Source organism: Schistocerca cancellata, chromosome 5 (genome assembly GCF_023864275.1).
Source record: "Schistocerca cancellata isolate TAMUIC-IGC-003103 chromosome 5, iqSchCanc2.1, whole genome shotgun sequence".
Classification (NCBI taxonomy): domain Eukaryota; kingdom Metazoa; phylum Arthropoda; class Insecta; order Orthoptera; family Acrididae; genus Schistocerca; species Schistocerca cancellata.
Genome location: NC_064630.1, coordinates 279,155,869 through 279,173,442, shown reverse-complemented (window position 1 = coordinate 279,173,442; position 17,574 = coordinate 279,155,869). Strand labels below are relative to the sequence as shown.

At 43.9% G+C, this 17,574-nt stretch overlaps 1 protein-coding gene across 4 annotated transcripts in view; it reads right to left on the bottom strand.

Annotated features, from left to right (window-relative positions):
• The window catches only part of LOC126188945 (PC-esterase domain-containing protein 1A-like), a 274,877-nt gene that overhangs the window by 74,034 nt on the left and 183,269 nt on the right, over positions 1-17,574 (bottom strand). For all 4 annotated transcript variants that reach the window (XM_049930690.1, XM_049930692.1, XM_049930688.1 and 1 more), the window contains exon 7: positions 13,776-13,903. In XM_049930690.1, coding sequence (XP_049786647.1) covers positions 13,776-13,903 — 128 coding nt within the window. The remainder of the gene's footprint in view (positions 1-13,775; positions 13,904-17,574) is intronic.

Genomic DNA, 17,574 nt, shown 5'->3' with positions numbered 1-17,574 from the left:
TATTCTTCAGGTTAAGGACGCCGTTTTATAGAAACAGACGGTTGGCTCTAAGCAGCCATCTTGTAGCGCGACATGGTCACTCGCACGCAAGACACCCAAGGTTTTTGTCCAATGTTGCTGCTTGTCGCTGTAGAGTCAAGTATCCAGGAATCGCTCTCTGTCGCTCGCTTCTGTCGCTCACGTAGGACACGGCCTAAGGTAGGAAACACTAGACTACATGGAGAAATGGTCTGATAGAATACAATTCTTCACTTAAGTATGTGTAAGTAAACTACATTATTGTATATTTGACTAACTGCTACAGGTATAGGCACATCCTCTTGGCTCTGTGCCTGTTGCTACACTGAAATGGTAGTGTTTTGTAATTCAGGAAAAACGGATTGCATACGTAGGGTCAGATGGATAGGAAAAATTGGTGGAAGCAGATTTGTGGAGATGGTCAGTGGAAGTATCTTACAATTTCTTGGATTTCATCAGAATAAATGCATGCACATCTTATGGAGCAATAATAGGGACAATATTAGCCATAAGAAGATCCTGTAGCATCTCAGCCAATAACTATAGCATAAGGACATCAAAAGTAGTACCCAAAAAGTATTTGCTTTAATCAGCAGCAGGTTAAATAATAAAGAGGAACCAGTGATTTAGAAATGTAGATGGGGCTGCAAATTTAAAAATCCAAACACAAAACTAACTCACATACAATACCTGCAATAAATTCAAATGCGGAAAATCTAAGAAAGTAATCTGTGAGCACTTCACTGTTGCATCCAGGAATCATGATTGTAAGAAAATGGGACTTTACTTTTCATTGAATTTGTATGCCAAAATTAGTTCAGTCACAAATAGAAGTCATCCCTACAAATAAATATATAATGTAATTGGATAGATCAAAAATCTACTCACCAGCCCCTTCTCATCCCGTCTGGTAAGTCTCCCCTGAAAGCTTGTGTATGTATAACCTTTTTTCTTATGCACGTTCTCCTGCCGCCGTTTGGTGAGGAGGTTATCTATCCACTTACACTATATTGTCATAAACTGATTATTTTCATTGCTCTACAAATAAAAATATATGACTTCAGTGTGAATTTTCTTTTCACAAACAAAAATCATTTTGTAATTAGCCACCGTGGTCAAATTGACCACTGCCATGGTTTCAGGTACATAAAAAGTCTTGTGGTTCTACTGTTTTAGACACTCAGTCTGAAAGTTCTTTGTTGAAAGTTACAAATGACTATTAAGCTGGATGATGATTTGATAATTTGTATTACAGCAACACACATCACCCATTGTGAAATAATTTGAAGTGTCTCTGCGTTCTACCCCTTCACCATCGCCTACACTCATTTTCACTACAAGTGAACTTGTTGCATCCTGGGAACTGAGTGACTTGCCCTTCCCCATTGTATCCCTCTCTCCCATGTCCAATGAAGGAACTGTTGGTGCTGCAAGCTAGATATTGTGCTCCTTTTACTTTTGTAAGTGTGTCAGCACTATTAAATGAAGTAAGGATATAATAATGTAGTGTTGAGGAGGTTAATGAGATGATATCTACACCTACATCAATACTCCACAACCCACCATATCGTGCGTGGCGGAGCATACCCTGTACCAATACTTGTTATTTCTCTTCCTGTTCCACTCGCAAATACAGCAAGGGAAAAACAATTGTTTGCCTCCATATGAGGAGTAATTTCTCGTATCTTATCTCTGTGGTCCTTAGGTGCAGTGTATGTTGGCAGCAGTAGAATAGTTTGGCAGTCAGCTTCAAATGACGGTTTTCTAAATTTTCTGAACAGTGTTTCTCGAAAAGAACATTGCCTTCCCTCCAGAAATTCCTATTTAAGTTCTAAAAGCATCTCCATAACACTTAAATGTTGCTCTGACCTACCAGTAACAAATCTAGCAGCCTGTCTCTGAATTGCTTTAATGTCTTCCTTCAATCTGACCTGGTACGGATCCCAAACACTCTAGCAGCACTCATGAATAGGTCACACCAGTGTCCTATATGCGGTCTTCTTTACAGGTGAACCACTCTCTCCTAAAATTCTCCCATAAAGCCGAAGTTGACGATTCACCTTCCCCACAACAGTTCTCACATGCTCGCTCCACCTCGTATTGCTTTGCAATGTCATTCCCAGATATTTAAGCAACTTGACTGTATCACGCAGCACACTAGTAACACTGTTTTCGAATATTACAGGTTTGAACTTCCTACTCATTCGCATTTTCCACAATTAGGGCTAGCTGCCATTCATCACACCAACAGGAAATTTTGAGTAAGTCACCTTACATCTTCCTACAGTCATTCAACTTCAAAACCTTGCCATACACCACAGCATTATCAGCAAGCTACCGTTGATCGCTGTCCACCCTGTCAGCTAAATCCTTTATGTATATAGACAACAGCAGTCCTATTGCACTTCTCTGGGGCACACTTGACTATACCCTTGTCTCTGATGAACACTCACTGTCAAGGACAACATACTGGGTACTATTATTTAAGAAGTCTTTGAACCACTCGCATATCTGTAAACTTATTCCATATTCTTGTACTTTTGTTAACAGCCTACAATGGGGCACTGGGTCAAATGCTTTCCGGAAATCTAGAAATATAGAATCTGCCTGTTGTCCTTCATCCATTGTTCACCGTGTATCACGTGAGAAAAGGATAGGCTGAGTTTCACACGAGCAATGCTTTCTAAAACCATACTGATTGGTGCACATAAGCTTCTCAGTCTGAATAACGTTTATTATATTCGAACTGAGAATATGTTCAAGGATTCTGCAACAAACGGAAGTTACGGCTGTTGGTCCGTAATTTTGCAGGTCTGTTATTTCACCTTTCTTATATACTGGAGTCATCTGCACTTTTTTTTAAGTCCCTTGGGACTTTGCTTTAGGCAAGAGATTCATGATAAATGCAAGCTAGGTAGGGGCCAATGTCAGAGTACTCTTTGTAAAATCGATCTGGGATTTATTTGCTTTCAAATATTTCAGTTTTTTTTTTTTTTTTTTTTTTTTTCCTATGCCAGGGATAATTATTACTATGTCATCCATAAGGGAGTCTGTCCAATGGTCAAATGACAGTATGTTTGTACGATTCTCCTGTGTGAACGATTTCTTGAACATGAAGTTTAGAACTTCAGCTTTCATTTTGCTATCTTCAACTGTCACACCAGACTGGTCAACAAGGGAATGAATGGAAGCCACGTAGTGATGTTACATATGAACAGAACTTTCTCTGATTCTCTGCCAGATCTTTTGATAACGTGTGACAGTGGTAATAGTTGTATGCTCCACGCTTAAATCTTTTCACAAGCACACGGATATCTGCTAACCTTCACTTGTCACCTTTTATGTGTTCCATTTTGAACCGAGAGTGCAACAGCCTCTGCTTCCTCAGCACCTGCCGAATTCTATTATTAAACCACAGTGGGTTTTTCCCATCCTTTATCCATTTAATAGACATGTAACTCTCCAGACCAACATTTAAAATCTGCTTTAACTTTGCCCATAATTCCCCTACGTCCCTCTTACTGGAACTAAGAAATGTCAATCCACTGTCTAAGTGAGATGTTAATAACTGCTCAACTGCTCTATCTAGCAGAAACACTCTCCTAGCTTTCTTGATTGGTGTATTAATTTTCGTAATCATAGTTGCTATAATGACTTCATGATCACTAATCCCCTTTTCTTTACTGACATTGTCAATAAGATCCAGCCAATTTGTAGCAAAAGGTGTTAGATATTTCCAAAGTGTGTGGGCTGCTGAGCTAGCTGCTCAACACAATTGTCAGAAAACGCATTCAAAAGTATTTCACATGTCTGTCTGTCTGTCTGTCTGTCTGTCTGTCCATACCCCCCCTCAATGAACCCGCAGACATCCCAGTCTATACCTGACAGGTTAAAGTTGCCTCCAACCAGTATAGCAAGGTCCGAGTATTTGCAAGCTATTGACCACAAACTTTCTTTGAATGACTCTAGAACTGTTACAGCAGCATTGGGTGGCTGGTAAAAACATCCAACAGTTAACATAGTTTCACCTACACCTGTTATATGCGACCAGATGACATCCCCGTCACACTCATCTTCAACCTCAATAGAGGTTGGTTGGTTGGTTGATTGGATTGGAGAAGGGACCAAACTATGCGGTTATCAGTCCCTCTGACCTTGGAATAACTAAAACCAATAAAACCTCACACTATAAGAGAGAACTACAATGGCCATAAAGTTACAAATGACTGACATAGAAGGAAGGAAGAAGGCAGAAGAAAAGAGGAGAGAAACAAAGCAAAGAATGACAGGAACATGAAGGAAGAAGCACAGATAGAAAATACAGACACTCAAGATAAAAGAGACCTCATAAGGAAAGGAGTGGGAAGGCAGAGGATGGGGGTGAACCACCAAGCCCAGTCGAAGCCAGTCCAATCGGGGCAAAGGAGGAAGCAAGACAGCCTGCCATCCCTTCCATCCACTGATAAGGTTGAAGGTCCCAGTCTTAAATAAGGCAATAAAAACCCCCATCACAAAGAAACCATAAAATGAGATCAGCCGCTGAGGCACTGTCAGCTAATGCTAAGAGTCTGTCGCAGGGCAGTTAAGTTGGGACAGTCCAGTCCCAAGAGGTGAACCACAATCAACATCCATCCACAACGACAGAGAGGGGGGTCCTCACGACGGAGGAGATAACGGTGAGTCAGCCAAGTATGGCCAATGTGTAGCCGGCAAAGGACAACAGAGGCCTTATGGGAGGCCCGTAAGGAGGACCGCCACATAGTTGTAGAATCCTTTATCATCCTGACCTTGTTCGGCGAAGAAAGAGTGTGCCATTCTGCATTCCAAGGTCCCAAATCCTGATGACGTAATGCTGAGAGAAGGTCTACTTCAGGAATGCCAATAGCAAGAGGTGGCCAGGAATTTAGCGAATCGATCGGTAAGTTCAGTGCCAGGAATCCCAACATGGCCTGGGGTCCAAATGAAAACCACTGAGCATCCACCTTTATCGAGGAGGGAAAGGGAGTCCCGGATAGCTATGACCAATGGGTGGCGAGGGAAGTACTGGCCGATACCTTGCAAACTGCTCAAGGAGTCACTACAGATAGTGAAGGACAGTCCTGAGCAGAAGCGGAAATGGTCCAGTGTGTGCAAGATACCCACCAATTCTGCTGTAAAAACACTACAGCCATCTAGCAAGGAACAAAGTTCCATGTGTCTTGCACAGGTATAAGCAGAACCAGTGTGACCAGCAACCATGGAGCCATCAGTATAAATCACTTCTGAACCCTGGACTGAACCGAGGAGACAGAAGAATTGGCGGTGAAGGGCTTCCAGAGGGATAGAATCCTTTGAACTGATGGAGAGATCAAGACAGAGCTGTGGCCGAGAGACGCACCACAGAGGGGTACGTGCCAGAGCACAAAAAAGAGGCAGTAAAGGGAACTGCTGAAGCTCAGAAAAGTGTGACTGAATGCGGGCAGCCATGGTAAGGCGGCTGTCGCTGTGGGAGGTTGATCTCCGTGTCTGGAAAAAGGAGACCATAATTAGGGTGCTTTGGGGGGCAGTGAATGCGGAGTGCGTAAGATATCAGCTATTGTTGGCGCAAAACTTGCAGCAGTGGAATCCCTGCCTCTGCAAGAAGGCTAATCACAGGGCTAGTCTGGAAGGCACCAGTCGCAAGTCGTACCCCACAATGGTCGATAGGGTTTAGTATCCGCAGTGTCAAAGGTGACACAGAACCATACACAAGACCACTGTAGTCTAAACAAGACTGGACTAGCACTTTGAACAATCACAGTAGAATAGAGGGGTCTGCACCCCAGGCGGTATTGCACAGACATCTAAGAACACTGAGATGTAACCAGCACGTGCTCTTCTGCTGGCGAAGATGAGGAAGCCATGTCAACCGGGCATCGAAGACCAGACCCAAGAAGTGATGGGTGCCCAGTCGAAGCCAGTCCAATCGGGGCAAAGGAGGAAGCAAGACAGCCTGCCATCCCTTCCACCCACTGATAAGGTTGAAGGTCCCACTCTTAAATAAGGCAATAAAAACCCCCATCACAAAGAAACCATAAAATGAGATCAGCCGCTGAGGCACTGGCCATCGAGGAACAAGTCCGGATGGGGATGAACTGTATGGCAACGGCAGAAACGCATGACACACGACTTGGCCACCAAAAACTGAAAACCCTGGGAGAGAGCCCAAGATTGTGCCAAGTAGATTGCCCTCTGTAGACAGCATTCTGCAGCACCCATGACTGAGGAAGCGACGTAGATACAAAAATCATCAGCATACAGACAGGGGGACACAGTCAGCCCAGCAGCTGCCACCAGTCCATTAATGGCTATGAGAAAGAGAGGGACGCTCAGCACGGAACCCTGTGGAGCCCCATTTTCTTGCCAATGGTCAGTACACAACGGTGGCCAGCCACCGATAAGTGTTGGAGCATTTGGTTATGTATCCGATGTGGTCTAGGAGCTGTGTCGGGACAAAGGGCGAGGGCGCTGGCGAATTCCCACTTGCTAAATGGAGCATTATAAGGCTCCAAGCAACGAGAAACAAGAGACAAAGGCAGTTGTTCCAAGTGCTCTTTCAGGAATTGGAATGCGGGTGGATGCTGAGTCGATGCCGAGGCTTGGTAAAAGTGTTGAGCGAAATGCTCTGTGACAGAGTGCAGATGGGTAAGGACAACACCACGCACATAAATTTCTGCAAAGCCAGTGGGAGGACAATGGCCAAAAATTCACCTGAGTTTCACCCAGACTTGTGAAGACGAGGTGTGCGGTCCTATGGCTGCCACATATCGTTCCCAGCAAATCCGTTTCAGAAATTCGATTAGGTAACGGGCCCGAGTGTGGAATCATTTAAAGACCAGAAGGGGAGCAAGAGAAGGGTGCAGCCTGAAGTGCTGAAGAGCACGGCAGCAGTCTTTTATGGGCGCAGCAATTTCCAGAGTCCACCAAGGGACCATCTTCCAATGGGGGAACCCGAGGAAGAAGGGATGGCTGAAACAGCTGCAGAAAGAATGGCGGCAGTCAAAATCTGAGTAGACTCATCAATACTGATGTGTGGTAGTACAGGGGGGATGGTAGCAGAGGAGAAGGCACCCCAATAAGCTTTAGCGAAGGCCCACCTGGGAGGGTGACTGAGCGAGACACACTGAAGGAAGGTCAAAACAATCGGGTAATGATCGCTGTAGCATAAGTCATCGTTGACACCCCATTGAATGGAGAGGTCAAAGGCAGAAAAAGTGCTTGCGCCACAATAAAGAGTGTGGGAGTGCCGGTGTTTAGTAGACAGAGGTCAAGCCCTGCCAGAACAGCTTCAACTGTCCTGCCCAGGGCAATAGTCGTGTGACTACCCCAAAGAGGGTTGTAGGCCTTAAAGTCCCCTAGAAGCAGGAAGGGAGAAGGGAGTTGTTGAAGGGTGGTTACAGCAAGGGATGTGGGCGGCCTGTCAGGCGGGAGGTAGATATTACAGATTGTGATTGGAGTGGCCAGATGGATCCTGACAGCAATTGCTTCCAGAGTGATATGGAGGAGAACCCATTTACTAACAATGTCCTTGCAGACCAAGGTGCAAACACCACCAGAAGCCTGCAAGGGGCCAATTCGGTTCCGACAGAAAGCATGGGACCCACTAAGGGTGGGTGAGTAAGAATTGACACAATGGGTCTCCTGGAGAGCAATGCAAGCAGCAGAGTAGGAGGAAAGAAGGGGCTGTAACTCCAGGAGGTGACACAAATATCCATTACAATTCTACTGGAGAATTCTCAAGCTGGAGGCCAAATGGGAAGCGAACAGACCAGAGAAGGTCACACCGCCAAGTCGCCACCTGTCTTCAATAAGGACGTCCATATAGGTGGGGTTGGACTCTGTTGGTTCATTGGCTGGAGGAGGGGAAGGCGGCACCTCAGGGGGTACTGGAGGAGCCTTGCCCCTGTTCTCGTGTTTCTGCCTCTTCTATCGTGAAGGAAGATAAGGGCAGACTGCAGCGAGGTCAGGCACAGTATTACACCTGGTAATCTTGGTGCCCACTGACTGCATATCATGCAGCCGATGTGGAGCTGCAGATCACCTTTCGGGGGGTGTTGGGAAGAGGAGGAGGTAGGAGGGGGAATGGATGTAACTGGAGCAAAAGTAGAAGTTACAGGCACGGGATGGGGAGCCGGTCATATTTTCAACAAGCCTCAGTGTATGTAAGCCAATCTAAGGTCTTGTACTCTTGAATCTATCATTCTTTCACATGCTGGTGAGCATGAAGGATGCTGCACATTACAATTTACGCACACTGGCAGGGGAGCATGGCACTCCCCCCCATGGAGGAGCCACCCTCAGTCACTACAGAGGGGATCATGGGTGCAACAGGAAGACATGTGCCCAAACTGTAAGCATTTAAAGCACCTCGTCAGTGGTGGAATGTAAGGTTTTACATCACACCAATACACCATCACCTTGACCTTCTCTGGGAGGGTAACCCCCACGAAGGCCAGGATAAAGGCGCCTGTATTGGTGCAATTGTTCTTAGGGCCTCATTGTACATGGCAGATAAATTGAACTCCTCATCACTCAAGATTTGTACGGCACTCCTTGACAGTTTGGAGAAAAAGATCCCGATGGAAAATGATGCCCTGTACTGAGCTCAAAGATTGGTGGGATACGACAGAGACTGGGGTGTCACCGAGATGGTCACTTGCATGCAGGGCTTCAGATTGGGCAGCAGAAGACGTCTTTATAAGCAAAGAACTGGACTGCATTTTACTCAAGGATTCCAATTTGCCATACTTATCTTCAATCGTCTCCACAAAAAACAAATGCTTGGCCATGGCAAAACTTTCGCCATCAGTCCTGGTACAAACCAGATATCGAGGGAAAGGTTTCAACCCAAGCCGGCAAGCTTGACCTCTACCCAGGTGGCCAGGGAGGCGAAGGCTGAAAGATCAGAAGAAGGAGTGTCATGTCTTCTATCACTCTTAGAGACGGCCACAGAATGGCCAGGATGTTGATGCTTTTGTGGCTTCATGTGCAAGGCATCCGCCGTAGTACCACCCACTCCGACCAGGGGCTCACCCCATGGGTGCCACCTAGCCATAGCAAGGGCCATCTGGCACGGTGGCCATTGCTGGAAGTTCTAATGCCCCAAAGTGATAAGCATCGACTCCTTGGCAAACACGAGGTGTTAACAGCTCAAGTACTAGCAGTGTGATTTCTGTGTTTTCTGGGGGCTCAGCCTAGTGGGTAGTTATAAGTCTCACCACACCGAGTGGCTACAGTGGTGGTGACCTAGCAGGAAGGGGGCCAGGGTGCAAGTGGAAAACAAAGGGGAGGGGAGGGGAGGGGAGGGGAGGGGAGGGGAGGGGAGGGGAGGGGAGGGGAGGGGAGGGGAGGGGAGGGGAGGGGGGAGAGGAGGAGAAGGAGATAGGGAGGGGGAGGATAGGGGGAGGAGAGGAGCAGGGGAGGGGGAGGGGAGGAGATAGGGAGGGGGAGGGGAGGAGATAGGGAGGGGGAGGAATAGGGAGGGGGAGGATAGGGGGAGGAGAGGGAGAGGGGGAGGGGTGGGGGCAGGAGCCTACACCATGGAAACTAAGTTGGGAGTTCATCCCCAAATGGCTCACACTGAATGGAAAATGTTGTAAATGGAGGTCAAACCCCAACGGGACCAAACACACAATAAAGGAGATGGAAACAGCAAACTAAACAATAGCACATACCAAAAACAAAGCCTGGAGGATAGCCAGGTCGAAATAAAGAATTCCACCAAGAGGGAAGGGAGGGGGCAGGGAGAAAGGAGCAAGGACAAGGGAGGAGAGGACCAGGGGGGCAATGCAGTCTGTAAAAAGGAAGGAGACTGCAATAACTCGGAGCCCCGTGCGCGCCACACATGTACCCACAAAAGGGACTCTGGGCCCCCTGGGAGGGTCAACCTCAATAGAGACAATGTTTTCGTGAACTGCAAAGAACACTACCCCTTCTATGGTCGCTAATCTGTCTTCCCTATACACGTACCAAGACTCGCTAAATATCTCAGAGCTTTCCAATTCAGGTTTCAACAAATTCTCGGACCCATCAATAATCTGAGGTGCAGGAATGTTCCTAGAGGGCAGTGGATTCGGGAACTTTATTACAAATACTTTGACAGTTTACTGATAAATTTTTGACAGTCGAAGTGTCCTTATTCTGAATGCTGTTTGACTTCCCCTGTTGCATATTGACTGGCAAGCGTTCATCAGAGTACATCACACACTGTCTATCCTAAAAAAAAAAACATCATGTGCACTCCACAAGTACTCTGCCAGCCAAACAGAGGCTTCCTTTGTGTAGTGCACCACTGACCTATCAAGGGGAGTCATACAAATCCCCACACGATAACACATGTCTAGATATCTACAGCCAAGACCATCACAGAGTCGCCAAAGCCTTTGGTTGAGATCTTCCACTCGGCTCCAAACCAAAGGATCTCAATCAACTCTGGGAATGATGCTGCAAACTGCAAGATCTGCTTGCACCCTGTGTGCGAGGCAAGCAGTCTTCACCACCTCCACAGGCAGCCTGTATAAACTGAGGATCACCTCAGAACCTGTGTGACAGGCATCGTTGGTGCCAACGTGAGACACAACATGCATATGACTGCACCCTGAATGCTCGATATCTACAGGCAAGGCCACCTCCACATCTCAGATGAGACCATAGCGTATTTGAAAGCCTTTATTTTCTTCTTTCCAACAAACATTTTGCCTTTTCTGAAGCTTGTATAATTATGGAAATATCTTTACTCAAAATTACAATCATCATAAGATGTTTAAAATATTGGGATTTTAAAATGCAACCTTTCCAAAAATTCAGTATTATAGTCTTTCCAAAACAGTATAGAAGAACATGACACATAATCAATACTGTTATTAAAATTCCGAGTTTTTAGAATGTTTGGTGGGCTTTCATAAATCCTGGGCATGCTCAAAAGTCCGCTATAAACAACAGAACCTGACAGGGTTAACTTAAGGATATATATACGAACAGCAGTTGAACATTGTAACTTTACTGCCAAACATGTGTATGTTTTAGCTACTTTTTCTGTCTTCTGTGTTGATATTAAAATGTGATAATTCTTACTGTTTTTCAAAAGCAGTCTTTTTTTCCTCTCTAAATAGGTAGTGTGGACAATACCACAGTTGTTATAGAAACCTACAGCCACTACCTTAGCCAATGTCAATTAATCACTGTGTAAAAATCATACTGGCAGTCAGAGCCAAGTTACAGCAGAGAACAGTGAAATGTTTGTAGTCACGCAATCATCAAGTAATGTATATACAGTCACGTTTTGTGTTTCATTCAAGTCAGTATCACATAGTCAATTGATTACAGTTCTATTAAGTCATCATCTGCATAGTAATGAACATCCACTTTTTAATTTATTAGATGCCGCAAAGCCTGTATAATTTATTGATGTATTTTGCTACAAGTATGAAGTTTATCAACTGAAAGTTGATCATCATCTGTACTGACACTGACGGTAAGTAAGTATAAAATAAAAATCAACTTTGATAGTGCTTGAACAACTTACTTACAATTGTTTAAAACACCTAACAGTAAAACATTCTGGGGTGATCAGCCGAGTGGGGGTACCATCTTGTCACCTGAAGGTGATGGGTACAAAGCTTGTTGAACATTGCAAAGATGACACCACCACTCAGTTGGCAACCCGAAAAGGTTTTTAACACCATTGAAAAGCCTGTAATCGCAATAATAGTCCTCAAAGAAGAAGGAGCCTTGTGAGTTATCTAGTGGGTCAGAAAAATTACATGTCTTTAAAAAAACACCATCACCCAGACACCCTTCAAAAAAACACCCTCACAATTTCCACTTCTCTCTTCCTGCATCAAAAAATGTTGATACAAGGTGTGGCTAAAACAGGATGATTGTTGTAAAACATTTTATTTCAAAAACGTAAGTACAATATTTAGTTACTATCACACTCACTATACTCTCCTGTATTCCTAGTATGCTGTAAGTGAATTTTCCACTGATGGAAACAGTAATGAAAGTCTTCCTCTGTGAGTTCCTGTATGATGTGTGCCACTTTTTCTTTCACTGCAACAGACTGAAATCTTATTCCTTTAATGTAGATTTGACCTTGGGGAATGGATGAAAGTCACATAAGGTGAGTGGTCTGAAACGAATGCTGTAATTCCCTAGAAATCTCTTAAGCCTTGTAGTACCACTGTACTCACTTTGGCAAAATCTTATCTCCATTGTTTTCAAAGCTGTTTTCTTTCTTCCAACGCATATGACTCTCCAAGTCAATTATATTCAATGACATTTTTTTCAGTTTTATATTTGAAACATTTATTCGCAGCTTTCGCATTGAGTACCCATGGGGTCAATAGGAGTGTAAACTGACTTCCTCCTTGTTTCTTGAACGTAATATTTAGAAAATAGAAAAGTTACTGTTACACTGAACAACTACAATGTATTTTTTCTGTTAGTTGATTAAAATAGTGAATATATATCCAGAGTAAATTACTTCAGGTCTACATGATCTCATGGGTTCACACTCAGATTAAAAAAACTCTGGCGGTAGGAAGATTAACAGACAATGTGGTATGATCTGGTATATTGCCTTGATGCAAAACTCGTGACATATTCTTCCACAATTTGGGTGTTTTTTCTTATTTTCTCACGAACTGAGCATGAACAGAAACTCAGTGAAGATATGCAATTTCATGAATATTGAGGGGGGGGGGGGGGGGGGGGGGGGGCGGCGATCGGCATTGCTTTGAATCTAGATTTCCTCATTCAAGCTTTTCTCACTCTCGACGAAGTTGGGCCTTTCCAATACATGTATTGGCGCCTACTTTCTGAATCATATGTGAAAAAGCAAGATTCTACAAATGCTATCACTTTTTTTAAGAAATTAGGATCATTTTCAATGATATTTGTAGTGTCAGTACAAACACTTTCATGAGCTTCTTCTCATTCAGTCTTGGGAATTTTTGGCAACAGTTTCACACACAATTTTCTCATTTTAAATTGGTTGTGTGAAATTTGCCTTACATTCTTTGCAATTCCTTTCAGCAATCTATCGGACACTGAACTGATGGTCAGATCGAATCATATTACCTACTTATTTGATATTTTCATCCACTTTTTATATTTAAGAGTATCCCTGGTGTGATTCATCTTCAATGTCTTTTCGACCACCCTAGAAACACTTGAATCACTCAAAAACTTGTGTGCATGATGAACAGTCTTCGTCATGTACTTAGGTTTCAGTAGCAGCTTTCCCAAGTTTCATGTGAAGCTTCATGACATCCATTTCTTTATTCTTATAATTATCACTTTTCCAGCAAAATGAAATAACAGCTCTTACACAAACAAAGGCCATGACCCCACTGATTTGTCCACAGAACCCGAGATGCCACATTCAACTGAGAAGGCTTCACACTTCACAGATATTGGTAATTCATCTTTGTTGCAAGTGTCTTACTCTACAGCAGCATCAGTCCATTTATTTTACAGCCACACCTTGTATACCACTTTCTTTCTCTGGGTAACACAATGAAAAGTCTTAAAGGAAGATAGTATTTAACATACCTGCTGGGCTGTAGCAAGCAGTGCAGCATTTGTATTACTCCTTGACAACTTTATGAAGAAAATTTTTGAATATCAATCTGGATTCTTATTACAGACACACACTTACAGGTGGCTGCTTGCACAGCACTGAAGTACTTACCTTTTTTGCATGTTTCCACTTACTATCTAATCTTAATTACTCTAACCTGTGAATCTGCATCCTTAAATAATAATGAACATCGAGAAAGTCGAAACCATACGAGACAACAATCTGTCGTGCCAACATGTTGGCTTCCATAACTTCAAATCGAAGATAATGCTTCATGAACTCAACCTAATAGAAATAAAGAACATAATTATGTAACAAGTGATTTAAATTGCATTGAATTACATTACTTACTGAAAATATCCTTCAATTTTTTTAAGAAACAGCAATGTTACAGAAGCATAACAATTAACTGAAACATCACTGGAGTAACTTCTTTAAATCACAGTACAAACACAATATTTCGGTTTGAATTTGCTTCCATTTTCCTCAGGGTGCAATCTGGCCTAAGTAAAACTTCCTTCTCAGAGGTTCACAACTTATTGATTAGGCAAGTTGCCTCAGGAGTGTGTAATCAAATAAAATTAAATTTCCTTGACCTACCATGAGGTAGTGGACATATGCAAAAACAAACTGTCACAAAAATATTAGCTTTCAGAAACAGATATACATACATCTTACTAGAAAAACTTAACAGTTGGGATAATACAGATTACTTAAAGATTAAGGAGAATAGTCATCTTGGATATTACTCAAAGGAAGACAGCAGGACTTGACTAGAGACAAAACGACACACAAAATTACAGAGAAAGAGACAGAAAAGAAAAATATGGAAAAAAAAACAAAGACAAATATCAAACAAAAAGGAAGAAATATTAGTGAACAATGCCCCATTAATGAGAGAACATTGGAGTGAGAGCACATCGACAAACTGATGGAAGATCGTGGGGTGCAATCAGCTTGCCCTTTACAGATAAGCTATCCCAGCATTCACCTTAAGTGATTTATATTGTAATGGAAAACTTAAATCTGATGGTTTTCCTTACTGAATGTCCAGTGTCAACCACATGTCATATTTGTGGCATCAGTTAAAACAAACGGGAATGAAACTGCTGACAAACTGTTTATAAGATGAAGCTTTCAAAAATCATTTACATTTTTAAGTGTACAACACACCCACCAAACCATAGGAATCATAATATTGCCATGAGCTGTGATACATGTGCAGTGTGGCCTAGTGGATAATGTTGCTGGCTGGTGCACTGCAGGTTGCAGGTCAAACCTGCCCACCTGCAATTCATTGTCATTTCGTATTTACACACACACACACACACACACACACACACACACACACACACACACACACGGTAAGCTGAAACCACAATGCGACCAGCAGCGCCAGTGCATGATGGGAGTGGTGACTGCGTGGGGGTAAGGAGGAGGCTGGGGCATAAAAGACTGGGTGTGGTGGTGAAGTGACAGCTGTGGTACTGCTGGAATGTGAACAGGGAGGAGGCTGGATGGGTGAGGACAGTGACTAACGAAGGTTGAGGCCAGGAGGGTTACGGGAACATAGGATGTACTGCAGGGAAAGTTCCCACCTCTGCAATTCAGAAAAGCTGCTGGTGGTGGTGGTGGTGGTGAAAAGGATCCATATGGCACAGTCTGTGAAGCAGTCACTGAGATGAGGGATATCATGTTTGGCAGCGTGTTCAGCAACAGGGTGGTCCACTTGTTTTTCGGCCACAGTTTGTCGGTGGCCGTTCATGCGGACAGACAGCTTGTTGGTTGTCATGCCTACATAGAATGCAGCACAGTGGTTGCAGCTTAGCTTGTAAATCACATGACTGGTTTCTCAGGTAGTCCCCCCTCAAAATATACCGAGAGTCTCACTGAAGCCTTCACTGTCCGTAATTATCCTCGCATCCTTGTACAAAAACAAATCTCCAGGCCTTATCTTTCCAGTCTCCAACCACCTCCCAAAGTCCCACAGTCCGGCCACGGAGGAGCATTCCCCTCGTAACTCAGTACCATCCGGGACTGGAGCAACTGAATTACATTCTCCACCAGGGTTTCGGTTACCTCTCATCGTGCCCTGAAATGAGAAATGTCCTACCCACTATCCTTCCCACCCCTCCTACAGTGTTATTCCGCCGTCCACTGAACCTCCACAATATACTCGTACATTCTTACACAACCTTTGCTCCCAGTCCCTTACCTCATGGCGGCTCATACTCCTGTAATAGACCTAGATGCAAGACCTGTCCCATACATCCTCCTACCACCACCTACTCCAGTCTAGTCACTAACATCACCTATCCCATCAAAGGCAGGGCTAACTGTGAAAACAGACATGATTTACAAGCTAAGCTGCAACCACTGTGCAGCATTCTATGTAGGCATGGCAACCAACAAGCTCTCTGTCCACATGAATGGCCACCGACAAACTGTGGCCAAAAAGCAAGTGGACCACCCTGTTGCTGAACACGGTGCCAAAAATGATATCCCTCACCTTAATGACTGCTTCACAGCCTCTGCCATATGGATCCTACCCACCAACACCAGCTTTTCTAAATTGGACAGGTGGGAACTTTCCCTGCAATGCATCCTATCTTCCCGTAACCCACCTGGCCTCAACCTTTGTTAGTCACTGTCCTCACCCATCCAGCCCCCTCCCTGTTCCCATTCCAGCACTACACAGCCATCATTTCACCAACACACCCAGTCTTTTAATTTCTTTTTATTTCTCTCCTTTCCGGTAGTTACCCCCTCCCCCCTCTGCACCTTCTCTCCTACCCTCCGTCTAAACTGCAACACTTCACTGTCCACCACTCCCATCATACTATCCCTCCTCCTCCCCGCCCCAGCCTCCTCCTTACCCCCACCCAGTCGCCACTCCCATCATGCACTGGTGCTGCTGGTCACATTGTGGTTTCAGCTTTCTGAGACTGCAGACGTGTGTGCAAGCTGTGTTTGTGTGTGTGTGTGTGTGTGTGTGTGTGTGTGTGTGTGTGTGTGTGTGTGTACTGCTGACAAACGCAAATGGCCGAAAGCTTTAATTGTGTGAATCTTTTTGTTGTGCCTATCGTGACTCGGCATCTCTGCTATATGGTGAGTGGCAACTTTCCTTCTCTGGTATTGTTACATTCCATCCTGGATTTTTCCTTGTTTGATTCGTAATATTTGTACATTCTGGACTATTTGATATTTGAGTAAGTAGCTAAATACTCCATCCAAAATGTAAATTTTGTTCTGGCAGTTTGTTGTTCGCAATAAATGAGCTTTCCGAGCTAAGTTTTGTACTTGAATGACAATGCTGCTTTCAGATTTGAATTGGATTCTGCTTATGACAAGATAATATGTTGTTGTTCTTGTTGCTGTTGCAGTTGCAGTCTTCTGACTAAGACTGGTTTGATGCAGCTCTCCATGTTACTGTACCCACGGTGCACAGCTCTTCATCTCCTACTTACCACCACAACCTTCAAGCATTTGCACCTGCTTATTGTTTTCATCTCTTGGTCTCCCTCTACAATCTGTGCCATCTGCACTTAGCTCAATACTAAATTGATGATTTGCTATGTTCCAGAATTTCCTGTCAACCAATCCCGTCTTTTACTCAAGTTATGCCACAAATGTCTTTTCTCCACAATTCTGTTCACTACTTCGTCATTAGTTCTGTAACACCTCATTTCAAAGGCTTCTATTCTCTTCTTGTCTGAAGTGTTTATCATCCATATAAGGCTACACTCCATACAAATATCTTCCAGAGACTACATGATGTTGGAAGAAAAATACACGATAACTAATGGACAAAATGGAGTTTGCAGAACTGGGAGTCAAGACAAGTATCAAAATGATAACACATTTGTAACCAGAATGGAGGAAGTGTAGAGGAAGTTATGACAAGCAGGAAACAGGAGAATTACTGGGTAAAGAGTGGCTAAAGTGTGGATTATACA